This window comes from Staurois parvus, unplaced genomic scaffold (genome assembly GCF_062004578.1).
Source record: "Staurois parvus isolate SC_StPar_1 unplaced genomic scaffold, SC_StPar_1.0 ptg000340l, whole genome shotgun sequence".
NCBI classification, from domain to species: Eukaryota; Metazoa; Chordata; class Amphibia; order Anura; family Ranidae; genus Staurois; species Staurois parvus.
Window position 1 is genome coordinate 4,862,602 of NW_028318136.1, and position 17,259 is coordinate 4,879,860.

At 40.8% G+C, this 17,259-nt stretch overlaps 1 protein-coding gene across 1 annotated transcript; it reads right to left on the bottom strand.

Annotated features, from left to right (window-relative positions):
- Window positions 1-6,970: 6,970 nt before the first annotated feature.
- LOC149456974 (olfactomedin-4-like) lies at window positions 6,971-14,790 on the bottom strand. Its single transcript, XM_089684219.1, has 5 exons — window positions 14,734-14,790; window positions 13,497-13,646; window positions 11,630-11,842; window positions 10,360-10,519; window positions 6,971-7,767 (listed from the first exon to the last, which is right to left on the bottom strand). The coding sequence occupies exons 1-5, from the start codon at window positions 14,788-14,790 to the stop codon at window positions 6,971-6,973; spliced, it is 1,377 nt and encodes a 458-aa protein (XP_089540345.1).
- Between the last annotated feature and the right edge of the window lie 2,469 nt (window positions 14,791-17,259).

Consider the following 17,259-nt stretch of genomic DNA (forward strand, 5'->3'; position numbering starts at 1 on the left):
TTTTGAACAGATAAGACTTTTTTTTTAACTTTTTTCTGACCTCCGGAGCGGATTAATTGGTTTTCAATGCATTTACAATGTTTTTTATAATCATGCCCCTGTACAGTATTTATGCCTTTAAAGTGCACTTTATAAAGAGTTTTGAACAGATAAGACTTTTTTTTACTTTTTTCTGACCTCCGGAATGGATTATTTGGTTTCCAATGCATTTACAAATTAATTTTTAATCATGTCTCTGTACAGTATTTATGCCTTTAAAATGCATTTTATAAAGAGTTTTGAACACATAAAATATTTTTTTTTTACTTTTTTCTGATCTCCGGAACGGATTAATTGGTTTTCAATGCATTCCTACAGGAAACCGCGTTTCTGTTTACAAATTTTTCGCAATACGAAAAGTCCCTCAGAACGCATTAAATTTGTAAACCGAGGTACGCCTGTATATATAAAATTATAATATATATTTACAGTATGCTGGTTTGTTGACACCACTAATTTTGACACTTGGGGTAAAACTGGGTCTGTTCTTCCTTTCTGTTTTTCCTCCCTTACCCCTTCCTACTATGAGGTTGTGAAAATATATTAGAGATCCAGATATACCATTTTTTGATCTTATTTATTTTTGGTCTATTTTGGTTTCATCAGTCATGATTAAGGCCAGAATGGTCGAGGCGCGCTGAAATCTTTTTTGGCAGCATTTCCCTGTGCATAAAAAAAGTATAACCACTTTGCTGATCTGTATAGTGCCTGCATCTTTTTGTGGATTGTATAGGTCTGTGTCTTGTTCTTTCGCTGTGTGTTGAGGCCCATTCTAAATGATCGAGCTGCCTTAACACAATACACAAAATACTGCATGTTAACGTGAATGTGATAATACACCACCAGAGAACAGCACAATGTGATGGGGCAATAAATAAAACAGCTACTTGAAACAATAACAAGCCAGCCAAATCCAGGGCTCATGGACTACAATGGAAACAAATAGGTGTAAATGAAAACAAAAATGATATAAATAAATATAAACAGTTCAAAATATATTATAGTCCATAAATGGATCTGCATCAGAATGGGGCAGCTGGATCACTATGGAGTGACACCCCTGGTTTTCAGAGAGATCCTATGTAAATTCTATACTTTGAATGGATGTAGGGGAAAGACATCTGTAGATAAACAGGTGCAATTGATGTAGGAGGATTTTTTCCATCTCTGTGTATCATCTGAGGCCATTCACTTCATTGGATATATGTGAGGTTTTACAACCACTTTAAATTCTGCTAACATGCCTGGTTTATTCCCATTGTCTTGGGAAGAACATTTGAATGATGGCTGAAATCGTTTGTGAATTAAACAAAATCCACAAATGCTAAAAAAAAAAAGCAAATACAACTCTGTCTTCTAAATGTAACATTTAGCTCACAATATGACTATACTTAATATTGCAGATTGCAGATTTGGGAAGATGCTGGAGAGTTTAATAAAAGACCACATAGATGGGTTCTAGCTGGAAAAAAAATATTTTAAGCAACATACAGCATGGATTCATGAAAGACAGAAGTTGTCAAACAAATCTGATTTCTTTTTATGAGGAGGTGAGCAAACCCTTGGACAGAGGGGTGGCGGTGGACGTGGTATACTTGGACAGAAGGGTGGCGGTGGACGTGGTATACTTGGACAGAGGAGTGGCGGTGGAGGTGGTATACTTGGACAGAGGAGTGGCGGTGGACATGGTATACTTGGACAGAGGAGTGGCGGTGGACGTGGTATACTTGGACAGAGGGGTGGCGGTGGACGTGGTATACTTGGACAGAGGAGTGGCGGTGGACATGGTATACTTGGACAGAGGAGTGGCGGTGGACGTGGTATACTTGGACAGAGGGGTGGCGGTGGACGTGGTATACTTGGACAGAGGGGTGGCGGTGGACATAGTATACTTGGACAGAGGGGTGGCGGTGGACGTGGTATACTTGGATTTTGCAAAAGCGTTTGACACAGTTCCCCACACACAGCTAATGTGTAAGGTAAAGTATACAGGCTTGGAAAAATCTGCATGTAAATGGATAGAAAACTGACTAAAAGATTGTATTCAGAGAGTAGTGGTTAATGATTCATACTCTGAATGGTCTTGTCAGTGGTGTACCCCAAGGTTTAGTGTTGGGACCCTTACTTTTTAATATATTTATAAACGATATAGGGTCTGGGATTAAAAATCCCATTTCAGTCTTTGCAGATGACACCAAGCTGTGCAGTGGAATAACGTCCTTACAGGATGTCTCCAATTTACAAGCCAACCTCAATGCACTGTGTAATTGGGCAACTATGTGGCAAATGAGGTTTAATGTTGATAAATGTAAGGTTCTGCACTTGGGGGCTAAGAATATGCATGCATCATACATACTGGGGGGGGGGGGGGAGGGTACAACTGGGGGAATCAATGGTGGAGAAGGATCTGGGATTTCTGGTAGATCACAAGCTTAACCACTTGCCTACAGGGCACTTATACCCCCTTTCTGCCCAGGCCAATTTCCAGCTTTCAGCGCTGTCGCACTTTGAATGACAATTGCGTGGTCATGCAACACTGTACCCAGATGAAATTTTTATCATTTTTTGTGACAGATAGAGCTTTATTTTGGTGGTATTTAATCAACTCTGGGTTTTTTATTTTTTCTTAAACAAACCACAAACCACTGAAAATTTTGAAAAAAAAACTTTTTTTTCTTAGTTTTTGTTATAAAATTTTGTAAATAAGTGATTTTTCTCCATCACTGTTGTCCAATGACACCGCAGATCACCGGTAAATACAGTTGCCGGTTATCGGCTGCACTTTCCTCGTGCTGTCACAGTGTGAGGAAAGTACTGCCAATAACCGGCAATTGAGGACAGATCGGCACCAATCATCAGGGCACTGATGATCAGTATATCATTGTTGCATACCAGTGCAGCAGCATCAGTGCCGCCTATCAGTGCTGCCTATCAGTGCCCATCAGTGCTGCCTATCCATGCCACCTCATTAGTGCCGCTTATCAGTGCCCACCAGTGCCACCTATCAGTGCCCATCAGTGCTGCCTGTCAGTGCAGCCTCATCAACGCACATCAGTGAAGGAGAAAAATTACCTGTTTGCAAAATTTTAGAATAGAAGCAAGGAAAAACTTTATTTTTAAATTTGTTTGCTCTTTTTTGTTTACAAAACATAAAACACCCAGCCGTGATTAAATACCACCATAAGGAAGCTCTATTTGTGTGAAAAATATGATAAAAATTTCACATGGGTACAGTGTTGCATGACCGCGCAATTGTCATTCAAAGTGTGACAGCGCTGAAAGCTGAAAATTGGCCTGGGCAGGAAGGGGGTATAAGTGCTCGGTAGACAAACTTGTCCAGTAAAAAAATTAAAAAAATCAAATTTCATCATAAATTTAGGCCAAAATGTATTCTGCTACATGTCTTTGCTAAAAAAAATCCCACTGTGTGCAAATGAATTGACTTACGTAAATGTTATAGCGGTTACAAATGGCTGTATATGCACTGGATTTTTTTAGTAATGGCGGCAATTAGCGACTTATAGTGGGACTGCGGGACTGCGGCGGCATTCTGACACTGGGAGGAACTGACTTGGTGTCACTCACATCCCCAGTGACACCAATACAGTGATCAGTGCTAATACAAAGCACTGACACTGTACTAAGGGCACTAGGCAGGAAGGGGTTAACATCTGGGCCCATCAAAGGGTTAACTGTGTGCTGTGTGTTTTTTATTTTGAGGCTGTGTGTGTGCTTCACTGTAAGCACACTGCTTTGTATGGCTGTGCTATGCAGAGCCATACTAAGCAGTGTGCAAGAGCTGACGGGAGAGATCTCTGTTGTTTACATATAAATCTCTCCCCCGTCGGAAATACTTGGCGATCACTGGGTGTTGGCGAGTAATCACCGGCCGGGACCCAGTGATTGACAGCCGAGGCCACAAAATATATATATGTGATTTTTGCGCACCCATGCCGCCCTGTAGCAGTATTTCTGCTATAGGGTGGCGCAGAACTGGGTAACCTATACTATAGATATTTTACATAATCTATATTATCTCAAAATTTAGATTACATAGGTGGACCAAACTATGGAGTAGCTGAAAGACACTTTGCAGTCTACAGGAATGACAAACACGTTTCTTTAAATGCTTTTTTGTTTATTGAACCATAAAACCACAGAAAATGTTAAGAAAGGCATTAAAATAATAAATCACATGGAAACATATGGATGATGTTTTTGAATCACATTATAAGCTCTGCTGATTAATTTATATATTAATGACTTTTCTGTGCTAGAATCACTGTTTTTTCAGCAGCTGTAGCCAAGGACAGCTGAATTGAAAGTTATAGTGTAAATCTGGGTTAAAATAAAAAAATGACCTGGGACTTGGGGTTGGTTTACTTAAATTGGACAGTACAAAATCGGATGCAGCTCTGCAAAGAAACCACTCACCAGTTTTAGTAAATCAACTCCAGTGTGTCACTAGTATTAACAAAGAAGGATTTGTTTTTCTGAATCCACCTGTAACAATTGTATTCCCTGTTGGTCCTGCCAATAGATCTGTTATTTTTCCACTTTCTTCAGCAGTGTAAGAGTGTTGTTTTTTCTGCAGTGTAAAATGTATGGGGGGGGGGGTTGTTATTTTGCCGGGGGGGGCTATCAAGATATATGGCTTCAAACCTTTCCTGCTTTGTAACTTAGGCTTAAGCTGGGTTTAGGTTTTAATTTGTTTGTCTTTACCTTAAAGTGTTACTAAACCCACAACAGTAAAATCAGTCTGTATATGCAGTAAAGCATGCTTGTTGTAATCACTGTGGAACCTAAGGGGTTAATCCTCCGCATTGTGTAAAAAGGCCGTTTGAATCCTGATTGCTCTGTTCCTCCCCTTGCTTAAGCGACCACCTCTTATAAGACAGACTGAACCGTAGACATTTTGCCCATGCTCAGTTTGGTGTGTATTGCTAGAGAGGTTTTTCTTTTTTCTCGGGAGAGTGCATGTGATCAGCACAGGGCCAATCGGCACTGTCCAGACAGAGGTCTCAGGGTCTGCAACCTCCTAGAGCAAAATGAAAACTCCTATAAGCTTTAACCAGTGCTCTGCTGAACACTGATATACGTTACAAGATTGCTCTAACTTCCGATGAGAAAAGGTATTTAGCAGTTTATATATACTAAAATAATTGCATTTCTATGTTGTGTGTACTGTGGGAGACCAGATATAGTGAATGCAGGGTCCTGGGAGACCAGATATAGTGAATGCAGGGTCTGGGGAGACCAGATATAGTGAATGCAGGGTCCGGGGAGACCAGATATAGTGAATGCAGGGTCCGGGGAGATCAGATATAGTGAATGCAGGGTCCGGGGTTTAGTAACAGTTTAAACTAGTTTTAAACCCTCTAGGTTTTTAGATTAACACATTGAACACAGTAAAATAAACATTCCCCAGTAAACTGTTTGTAATAATTCCTACCCAACACTTGCAAATTACAGTTTTCAGGGCTGCTGGCTCCTGCTTCTGTTGAAGTAGGTAGATATACCTCTAGTTCCTGAATGCAAGGGTGACTCCATTGGATGCTAAAGAAAGGAGCCACTCTGAAACCTAGGACAGTGATCACGGCACCAGATTATACTGGAACATAGGCAACGATTATAGTCACTTAAAATGTATCTAAAAGCAAATTGTTTTATATTTTTGGATAAAGTAAGGGAGTGGTTTTTTTTTTACCATCTGTGTCCCATTGGGGAGATTTCCCTTCACTTCTTGTCCCATAGCCATAATAGGATGTGAGAGGAAATCCCTTCACTTCCTGTCCTATAGCCATAATAGGATGTGAGAGGAAATCACTCCAAAGTAAAGGAATCCCGGCGTGTTACCAGGGTCACCAGAACTAGTGTCCCCATTGGAAGATTTCCCTTCTATTACTGTTCTGATATCAAATCAAAATTTTGGATTTTCTTTTACTTTCTGTGATATTGGTAACCATGATAACCATGATAAATAGAGAGGGTAAACATCCCCTAATGAGGCAACAGACAGCAATTAAAAACCTGACAGGGGTTCTAATCTCTCTCCACCCTATCGAAAACTAAAGAAAAACATTTTGCCTTTAGTTACACTTTAATACTGCTGGAAATCCAGTTTAAAGCTGCATATCCATCTAAGATTACCCTGTCCACAGGGTGACAAGGCTGCTGCATGATTTCACTTAAGAAAGAACAGTGTTGTCACTCTATTACAGTAAGAGGAAACATATGTGATCTGCTGGCAGGATCAATAGGTAATAAAACTACAGTAAACTACAGAAGGGACTTGTATAAGTCAAAAACTGCTGTGTTAATTCTGGTGAAATACTGCATCATATATGTAAGTTTTGATTATGCCCAGAGTAATACTTATGTGTTATAGCTTAATGAGTTAACCATTTTGTGTTCATTTTTGTATTTCCATATTTTATTGGAACTTTGTGGTTACTCAGATTGGTGAATTAGAACATTAATGCTCAAACTTTTTTTAATGTTAACTTGCCTTTTATCTAGAACCCACATTTTAGTTGCTATGGAACTGAAGAAAAGGTTTGTACCAAAAGAATGCAATAGTCTGTGAATTTTTTGAATAGCTGGGGGCTCCTATCCACTAATTGTGGAGTCTCGTGGTCCCATTTGGGAGGTTGGGAACTGCAACACTGAATTTTAACCCAATGGAAGGTACCCCAAGCAGGGACCCAAATCAACTAATTGTAATCAACTTTTATCAGTTTAGATCAGCTAGAAGAGTAATATAATATATATGTTGGGTTGCTTTCATATATTGCATTTTGCTAATTTTATTAAAGAAAGGTCAGTGGTGAATTATTTACTTGGTTAGCTCTCTATAAGATTATTTTAAGCTAGCTATTCTATTCAATAATAGGGCACACTGGCTCAGAAATTTCTTTCTTATGTTTTATTTTTATGGCAAGAAATTGAGGTCATAGGTGAACAGGAAGCCATCAGTGTACGTGTAGAGTTTGTGGTCATTTGGGTTGTAGGACATGCTATGCATTGTGTCCATCATTTTCTCAATGGGAATGCTTAGATTCTCTTCCTTACCAGTTTTGGTGTCATATATGTAGAAGATCTCCTCCATTTTTGTTCTGTATATTCTTGTAGCATATAAGACCCCACAGACCATGAAAGCATTGGTGACACCTGGCTTGTAAAGTGAGGTGGACCAGGTTTGCTTTACTTCCAAAGTGTTAGCATCAAGTTTGCTAATAAGTATGTTCCCACCCTTTTGTTCAGTAGCATAAATGACCCAAAGACCCTTTTCATCGGCAGCAAGATCAATGTCCTGCCAAGGTGTGGATAAATAGGAGAAGCGGTTGGTGTAAGTTGCATCTCTTAGTGCCAATCGCTCCACTGCATTAGTTTTCATGTTGTATTTGCAGAGATTATTGGAATTGTGGCAATTATAATACATTGTGTTGTTGTACATAATCATTCCAGCACCTTGCCCAAAACTAGAACTGCTAAGGCTTTTAGACACAGTGTGTTTATAGAGCAGGAGGTCATTGTAAGAAGGATAGCTGTATACAAAATTCATCAAGCGTCTATCAGTATTGAGTGGGGAAACCCAGAAAGTGGTCTGATCAGCTCCCAATAATGAGTCTTTTCCCCATCCTCCTGATTTGTAGTTTGCGCCATTCAAATTCTGCTGCACTACATATGGTTTACTGATATTCACAATGTGTCCATGGTCACAAGTACCTGTGCAACATAAAAAGTGATTGTAAAATAAGGATGGAGTATTCTAATATAAACATCTGAAAGTAAAAATCAGTCTTAACTCCAAAAATTGCATAATAAAACAGAAATCTTATAAAGCTCTACCAACTGGCAAAAAGTGGGACGTCCCCCTGCACTTTTCAGCCTGAAAGATCTCTAACAGGCGCTTTGTAACGCCAAAGCAGCTAAGGGTCTTTATTGGTGAGATATCTGAGTTCCTGAATGTGGGCACTTTGTGGCTATAATTAGGGGGCCTACACTCTCTGTTGGATTTTGTGTTTCTACTCTGTTATTGAGAAAGCTTCATCCCTGGCCATGTGGGATTTCCTGCATGGTAGGGGTTGGGGAAAGACCTGGCAACCTACCCTGTAAAATAATTGCTAAAAGAATTCATGGAAAAAGTCGCTTACGAGTGACGGTCCATGCAATCGCCAAGGGTCGGATACGACTGAATGGATAGATAGATTGAGAAAGCACTCAATCAGCAGAGGTAAATTATCGCTGCTTAGTTTGCGGGTCCTCTGATTCTCCAGCTCTGGGCTGGAGAATCTGGAGGGAGAACACAGATCTCCAGTGAAGGGCTAAACATGTTCTCCGCTGATCTCCTGAGTGTCATAAACTGTGAATGACCAGAGAATAGCTGCGATCCTGTGAATCGCAGCTATTCTCTGTGTCATAAATGGACACCTATATTGCCAAAAGTATTGGGCCAGCCCTCCAAATCATTGGATTTAGGTGTTCCAATCACCTCCATGGCCACAGGTGTATAAAATCATCACCTAGGCATGCCGACTGCTTCTACAAACATTTGTGAAAGAATGGGTTGCTTTCAGGAGCTCAGTGAAATCAAGTGTGGTACTGTGATAGGTTGCCACCTGTGCAATAAATCCATCCATGAAATTTCCCTGCTACTAAATACTCCATAGCCAACTGTTAGTGGTATTATAACAAAGTGGAAGCAACTGGGAACAACAGCAACCCAGCCACGAAGTGGTAGACCATGTAAAATGACAGCGGGGTCAGCTCCTGCTGAAGTGCACAGTGCACACACGTTGTCAACTCTCTAAGGAATCAGTAGCTAAAGACCTCCAAACTTCATGTGGCCTTGAGACTAACACAAAAACAGTGTGTAGAGCGTTGTATGGAATGGGTTTCCATGGTCGAGCAGCTGCATCCAAGCCTTACATCACTAAGCGCAATCGCTTCGGATGCAGTAGTGTAAAGCACACCACCACTGGACTCTAGAGCAGTAGAGATGTGTTCCCTGCAATGAGGAACCATGCTGACTGGCCTGCACAGAGTCCTGACCTCAACCCAATAGAACACCTTTTGGATGAATTAGAGCGGAGACTGCGAGCCAGGCCTTCTTGTCCGACATCAGTGCCTGACCTCACAAATGCGCTTCTGGAAGAATGGTCAAACATTCCCATAGACACACTCCTGAACCTTGTGGACAGCCTTCCCAAAAGAGTTGTAGCTGTTATAGCTGCAAAGGATGGGCCATTTCAATGTTGAACCCTTACGGACTAAGACTGAGATGCCATTAAAGTTCAAGTGCATGTAAAGGCAGGCCGACCAATACTTTTGGCAATATAGTGAATTTCTTCTGCTGCTGTGGTTTATGGAAAACTGCATTAGAACTTAGTTATCTTTTTCTTCCCAATACCTAAAGTAATGCCCCCATTTCCCTACTCCAGAAGCATGCTTTCCTGAATTGGTTGGCAGCAGAAATCTAAAGAGGCTCTGGCCACAATCTTTTTACCCGCTGTTGCATCTGCACAGTCAGTCAATCTCCATAGACTTCTATGGGTGTATCTTTCAAGTCCTTCCTGCATCAGGAGATAGTCCTTTAGTCTTTCCTTTTGGTTTGGGAGCTTTACATAGTCATTGTTCAACATGTGATCCCCCCAATAGGGATTTTATTTGTAGAGTTCCTCCTCCCATTTTGTTGTTTGTTGACATGTATGCTTATCTATTCACAGCTCCAGCAGGGAGGGCAACATTGATAGGTGATTAATCACAGAGCAGAGTATGCACAGGAGTACCACACTGGAATAAAAGGTTCAAGTGAAAGCTGTACATCTACGCAATGCATTGTAGGGCCTCAAAATGCCCCCTTCATCAGGGTTTACTAAATAAAAGGTTCACGTGAATGCTGTACATCTAGCCAATGCATTGTAGGGCTTCAAAATGCCCACTTCATCAGGGCTTTCTATCAGAATAATAAATGATAGACTTTAAAAGTTGGTAGATTATCAGAATATAAAGGAAGTTTAATGTATTCTGTAATGTATTCTGTACTGTTTGAAGTCCATCTCTACTTTTAACAAAAGACAGTGGGGGAGATATACCAAAACTGGTGCAATCAGAATCTGGTGCAGATATGCATGGTAGCCAATCAGCTACTAACTTTAGCTTGTTCAGTTAAGCTTTGCCAAAAAAAAAAACTGCAAGCTGATTGGTTTCTCTGCAGAACTGCATCAGATTTGGCACTCTCAGGTTTTAGTAAATCAACCCCAGTATATCTTAAGAGTGCGTTACTGTAATTAAGCTGTACACATTATTATGACCTACCGTAGTGTGCTTGAGGAAGCGACAGCACATTTGGTTTAGAATTGTTTTGCTGACATTCTTCCAACCGTTTCTGTAACTCTGCAATCTCCCGTCTGATCACCAGGACATTGTTCTTATCATAGACCTCTAGCTGACTCACCATGATAGAAATGTTGTGGATCTATGAAAGAAAAAAAAATAAAGCTGGTAGAATGATCTTCTCAACTGCATTTGTTAATTCATTTGATCATGAAGATGAAAATAAACTTTACTGTTTTGGGTCATCTTTATTTATACTTTTTCCATTATTTATACAGTATAAAATCTTTATTGCAAATAGTCATTTAATATGGGTACAACTATAGCATTGGTGTCACAGAGCATTTTCTAAAGAATAATAAACTCTAAACAGAGTTCAACTAAAGCTGTTTGATTTCAGATTGTTTCTCTAACTGAAAATTTCACAAGACTCCCTAAGAATAGAGGGTGGGGAGGGGGTTGGAGTCACAATAAAATATTTAAAAAAATAAAAAAGTTTCAAATCTACCAGGTAAGGGTGAACAATACAGTACATTCATTGCAAAACATTGCTATCGTGTCCACCTACACCTACACTGTGTGTCATTTACTTTAGTTCAGTATCTATTTGCATGTTAAATATGCTGTTAATTTGATGGTTACACTATGTTGCACTGCCCCTTTATGACACCTTCCACAGCTCTCCACTGCTCAGTATGCATAAGAAAAAATGGTCTGAAGGGTGTCTTAAAGGGGCACTGGAGGAGGATTTGAGATATATACAGAGCCCAGAGAGGGAGACCATCACCAGGAAAAGTTACCAATGAGACCATGGAATTATTATAATTCCAACAGAGGGACACAAGGTCATTTTGACCCTAGAATATATGTAAGGTCAAGGAGACCAGGTGAGGGCACAATTGGTGGTGTGACAGGAGTGTCGAGGACATATGAGCACTGTTTTTGGTGAAAAGAGAGGAGCAAGTCACGGAAGGATTGATATAAAGGATTAAATTTAGAGAGAATTTAGTAAAAATGTTGACATTGCATTGTATTTTATATTGGTTTTAATATATTTTGACATTGAGACTGAGGTTGCAAGACACATTTTAGGAAAAAAGGGGAAGCTCAACACCATTTAAGGAGAATTTTTTTTTGTGTAATTTGGGTGGAAGCTTCTTACCAGTATAGATATCACGGTAGGGATATCACAGCAGCTCACAAGATATGTTTAAATATTTCTGTTAATTATTGTAAGCATTATTTTTCTCACCTCCTGATAGAGAGTCTCCACAATTACATTTGAGCCATTTAATGAGGTTCTCAGCTGCAGTATGATGTTCTCCATCTCTTTGATCTCCAGCTTGATGAGCTCGAAGTCCAGCTCAGAGTAAGAGAGACCGCCGTTCTCCATTGTCTCCACACGTCTGGTTAAGTTCTTCAATTGCTCCATGTAGACATTCACTGTGCTCTCATAGTTGTGGATCTATAAACACATTTTACATATTTACTTTATTATTTGTGAATATTTCACTTATTCCACAGCGGTTTTAGGAAATGCTAAACTATTCATATCTGCATCTGCCCCTAAAGAAGTTTAAAGTGTAATGTTCCAAACACAAGCACCCTCTAGTGTAGATAGTTTGTTGAGTGTAGTTACAGGCTTGCTAGAAGCCTGGGTTTAGATGGACGATTACTTCAGGTTAAGCTGGAGGGCTCTACCGTTCAGTCCCCTGGTACCTACCCCTGCTCTAGAAGCTTGGAGAAGCTTATAGAAGTCAATAAGTGGAGGTGAGGAGGGGCTGATTTGCATATTTATGGGAGTCTGACCAATCCCAGGCAGGAGGCCTGGCCATGTGGCAGACCGGCCCATAAATATGACAGAGCCTGGCCAGCAGGGGAGTCGGTGGAAGACGGAGGAATGAAGTGCTGCTGTGTAGCCTAGAAGGTGGCCCTGGCGAAGGGGGGTTCTGCCTCCAGGCCAGAGGTTAGAGGAAGGAGGAAAGCTGAAGAGATGAATGAGGAAGCTCCATTGGCCTGCAGACCACTGGGGAAGGACAGCCTGTATAGCCTGGAAAAGAACCAGTCCAACGATAGGCCTGAAAGCAGTTCTATCCACAGTTGCAGGACAAGGACAGTGAGAGCATCTCTACACCCCCCAGGCCTAGAAGGGAGAAGTCTGCTAGATGCAAGTTCTTAGCAAGTCTGCAGAGGACAGTCTAGTTCTTTCCCAATTCCTTGTCCTGGGATCAGATACTATAGCCAAGTGGGCTGGTATTTTGTTCACTAAGAGGACCAAGAGGGGGTTACTTTACTAAAACCTGTCATGGTTCTGGCTGGAATGCAGTCAAATATCTGCCATTTTTGCAGTTATGCTACAGAAGGAAACTGTCCTCATTTTGTTGTTCGTTAATCAAGTTGGGCATCCGATAGCCCCTTTACCCTATCCAAGTTGAATTCCCTAATAAATTCTAAAAACCAAGCCCATGGACTGTTTCTTGTTGCCTGGCTCTGCAGGAAATAGGGGGACCCAAAATCAGCTGCAAGAGGTTAGTGGTACACGCTCTTGTTCAGACATCCATGCAAAGGCCAGTTTGGTCAAAATCTAGTATGTTTCTGGATTAGTTCACTCAAAGGAAAACCACAAACAAACAGAGGGAGAGACCATATATGGCTTTATTTACTAAAGAGAAATAGGCTGTTCACTTTGCAAGGGAAGATTCACTTTGCAAGGGAACTTTTCCCAGAGCTTAGTAAATGTGGTGAAATTTTGCTTTTCAAAGATTTCCCATTTTTGCCTGCATGGGATTAGATAATGGAAGTCAGCAGATCTTCACCTCATTCTCTAAGGTCTGTGGAAATTTACCTTGCAAAGTGAACAGGCTATTTTCCTTTAGTAAATTACCCTCATATTTTCTATCAAACAGGGTGGCTCTGGTGCCTGGAACTGAATGCATGTTCCAAATGCTACAAGGCTACAGTGTCAAAAATTGAATACGTACAGTATATTTATATTTGCAACTGGCATTCACACACTTTCATAAAGAAAACATTTTATTTAGCATAAATGAGAAAGAACTTCTTCCGTTGTCAGTGTAAAACCCACAACCATGTGAATATATGAAGTTGTCATTGTCTACCTTAGTGATTTCTTCACTGATAGATATGGTCAGGTTACGATTTGCTATTTCCAAGCTCTCCATTCGATCCACTGGGAAGGTGGAATCTGGGTGGATGATGGAGCAATGACAGACCCCATATGTATCCAGAGATCCAGTGGAGTTCTGAATCTGTTAAAGGACAAAACTTTTAGGTTTTGGAAAAGCTGAAGATAGAAAAGAAAAAACACAGACCAAAAATTTTACGTCATCAAATATTTTAAAGTATTCAGAGTTACTAAATTAAACGTAGTCAAAATCATCTATCCATCTATTGTTGGTAAAGTTTGTTATACATTTTTTGTTCCCGCTTTGCAGATGCTCTTTAAAGAAAACTTGTATTAAAGTGGGAGTAAGCTCCATTGGTTGAATTTTACTTATACAGTAGGTAAGCCTATACTAAGGCTTACCTATAAGTATGGTAAATATCTCTTAAACGTGTACCATTTAGGAAATATCTATTCTCTCAGCAGCTGGTGATGTCACTGGCATATGCGCTCTGAAGGATTCAGAGATTTATCATTTTCCTTTTACTTCACAATTATGAATGTGAATGAATGATAGATTTATCATTTTCCTTTTACTTCACAATTATGTGCCACTTTGTGTTGGTCTATCACTTAAAATACCAATAAAATACATTTACGTTTTTGGTTGTAACATGGCAAAATGTTGAAATTTTAAGGGGTATGAATAATTTTTCAAGGGACTGTAGGCTGTCTTGCTGAGTTCTTGACAATATTAGCTGCCTATCTGCCATGCTTATCTAATGGCTTCAATACTTTCTGAGGAATTTACCCCAGAAAACATGAAAATTTTGAATCTCACAACTCCCAATCTGCATACTTGTTCAAGGTTAATGATCTTGAAAGTAATGAATGTATTGGAGCATTATAATTTCGCCTAGGAAACTATTATTTTCACAAAGAAAGTCAGCAATGGTATCCTTCATACTCCTAATAGATAATAAATAATAGTTAATAAAAATAGATTCATACTTTTAGCCCCATTTCCAAAGCTGCCAAGATATACCTAGAATGTTGGAACCCTGACTTTGTCCTGCAAGAACTATTGACTGAATGGCAACATCTCATTCAAAAGTAACATGAAATTCTGCTAATTTAGATAATAAATTTTGCAGACAAACAACATATCATTGTCACTATAACAATTAGACCCTCCTTCTAACCTTACTTTGGGGATACCCAAAATAACTTACCAGACTGGCAGCCTGATTTTGGTAAATTCTAAGGAATAATATAATCAGTGGGAACATGATGATGTTCTTGTCTTCTGTACTGAGTCCTCAACCACTACACCTATATATAGTCAGATATACCCACACCCCTTAACTGTCATATTGTGTAAGGATGGTATTTTGATTCTTTTCCAAAACTATGACAAATTTGTAAGGGCTCTCAATTAAAAGTAGCACAGACTTCAGATTTGGAAGGCATTGCTGATGTTATATCAGACAACTGTTAATGTGATGGCCCCAAGATAATTGTGGGAAAGAACCCCATCAGGTAAAAGCCAACAATTGTTGATAAAATGTTTTGCTAACTTGATGATAAAAAATAAATACAGTATTTTGCATATTTTTTTTGTTTTGCTTTTAATTTATTCAATATTATATAAAAAAAACATAGCACACCAACTATGGCTAACAAGCAGTGGCAGACCTTGCAATTTACACTAAGGCCTTCAGTGATGTCCTACCTGAATTAATCCAGCAATTTTTGGCTGTAACCTCCCTGTAGGATGATGCCTATCAAATGGTAATGGTGCTACCGAAGTACTCCTGGGCCAACCTGAAGGACCTGTTTGGAGAGAATGTGAAAGTATCAAAGTCAAGGTGGAGGTTTGCAGATGAAAGCCTCACCCACTTTGCAGTAGACCTCCAGAATCTGTGGAAACGCCTAGAAAAGAAGAATGTACGTAGCTGTGCCATAACTGACAGACTACTGAGGGACAAGTTTGTGGTGGGAATGAAGACTGGGCCTGTCAGGAGAGCCCTGCAGTAATGAATTAAAGCGTAACCCTCCCTCTCTTTCAATGATACTGTAGTGGAGGCGGTGGTGCGGGAATAGGAAGGTGCGTAATCGGTGATAAAAAAGCATGAACTACCCTTGAGGAAGGAAGCCTTGTCCCCATCTTCCCTGTCAGCTATACAAATGGTTCTAAGAGAGCTCACCCAGAATATGGCATTCATGAAGCAAGAGATGTCCACATTAAAACAAGAGCTTACCCACCTCTCCAATGGCGAGATTCAGCTATAGAGGGACCCAGATGAAGACCGGTAGTGCTGGCAGTGTGACCCATTTTGGTCATGTAGCCAGGAATTGTGGCAGACCTGAATATAAAAGCCCCCATAGGCCGCTGTTAAACTAGGGGCTCCCAGGGCTAAGGGACAACCCCCTGGACCGTCAATCCAAGGTCCCATGAGACCAGAAGTCATGATCGCACCAAGTCCAGTGGTCAATGCCCTAGTCAACGACCATGGAGTCTGAAGTTGCTGTCATGGAATATGACCTCCATGCCAAGCTGTTCGGAACTCAAGACCAGTTGGACTCCTCCTGGCTGTCCCTAAAGGTGGCCAACAACCTGCCTATCTTGGTGGAAGGTATCACTTGGGTCAAGATACAAATAGAAGACCTGGTGGTGGAATAGGTGGGGGTCATGGTGATTCACTGCTCAGTATGCTCAGCAGCATCCAATGTCTTGGGCATGAACGTTTTGCAGGACTTGAACTTATCTCACTTGCTGGCCACGTTTTAGCATGCAAGCTGGTGTGCATAGGTCTATGGTCTGCAAGCTGCCTGGCCTAATGTGGTCCAAGCTCTCAAGTTCTATCAGTGAGTTAGGAAACAGTCTGAACAGGTGGAGGTTGTCCACACACCCCTCAGACAAAAGTTTCTCCTGGTTCCCTTTTAAGAGGTAGTCTAGTCCCTGCTCATCAAGGCTCACAAGAATCTGCAAGGGGCCACAGTAATGGTAGAGCCTCGCAAGGACATAGGGGTACCGGGATAGTGTTTGACAGCCTCACCTTGTCCAAGGTCTACAAAAGATTGGTGCTAGTCCAGCTTATCAACTTGGGAACTTCCCCAATCCTACTTCCCAAGTATACTACCATTGCAGGCCTCTTCATGGTGTCCAGCCAATGCACCTCCAGGGCCCAGCCAGGAGTGGAGTTTGTGCCCTGTTGCAGGCCACCTTGATCTCCCTGAATGAAGAAGAATACAGATGCTGCTGGAACAGTTGGTTATCAGCTTTCAAGACTATCCCTTGCCACAAAAGTGTCTCCTTCATCAGCTACTAGAGAAATACCTGCTGGTCTCTGCAACCAGCCCTGAGGATTACGGTTGCACCAAGGCAATAGACCAGACAATCCATACAGGGGAAGCTCCACCCATTCAGGAGCGATACCACCACATTCCCCTGGCTCATTGATGTCAAGGACCTGATCCATAACATGCTACAGATTGAGGTCATCCGATAGATCCGCAGCCCATGAGTTGCTCCTATTGTCTTGGTGAGAAAAAAAGATAGGACCCTGTCATTCTGTGTGGACTTTAACAAGTTAAATGCTTGCACCCACTGGGATGCTTACCCATTTCCTAGGGTGAAGGAACAGGGCACTGGGCTTATCTAAATTTTTTTCTATGGTTGACCTGGTGAGTGGCTACTGGCAAGTCCCAGTAAGGGAACAAGACCGAAAAAAAGACTGCCTTTATCATACTCTTGG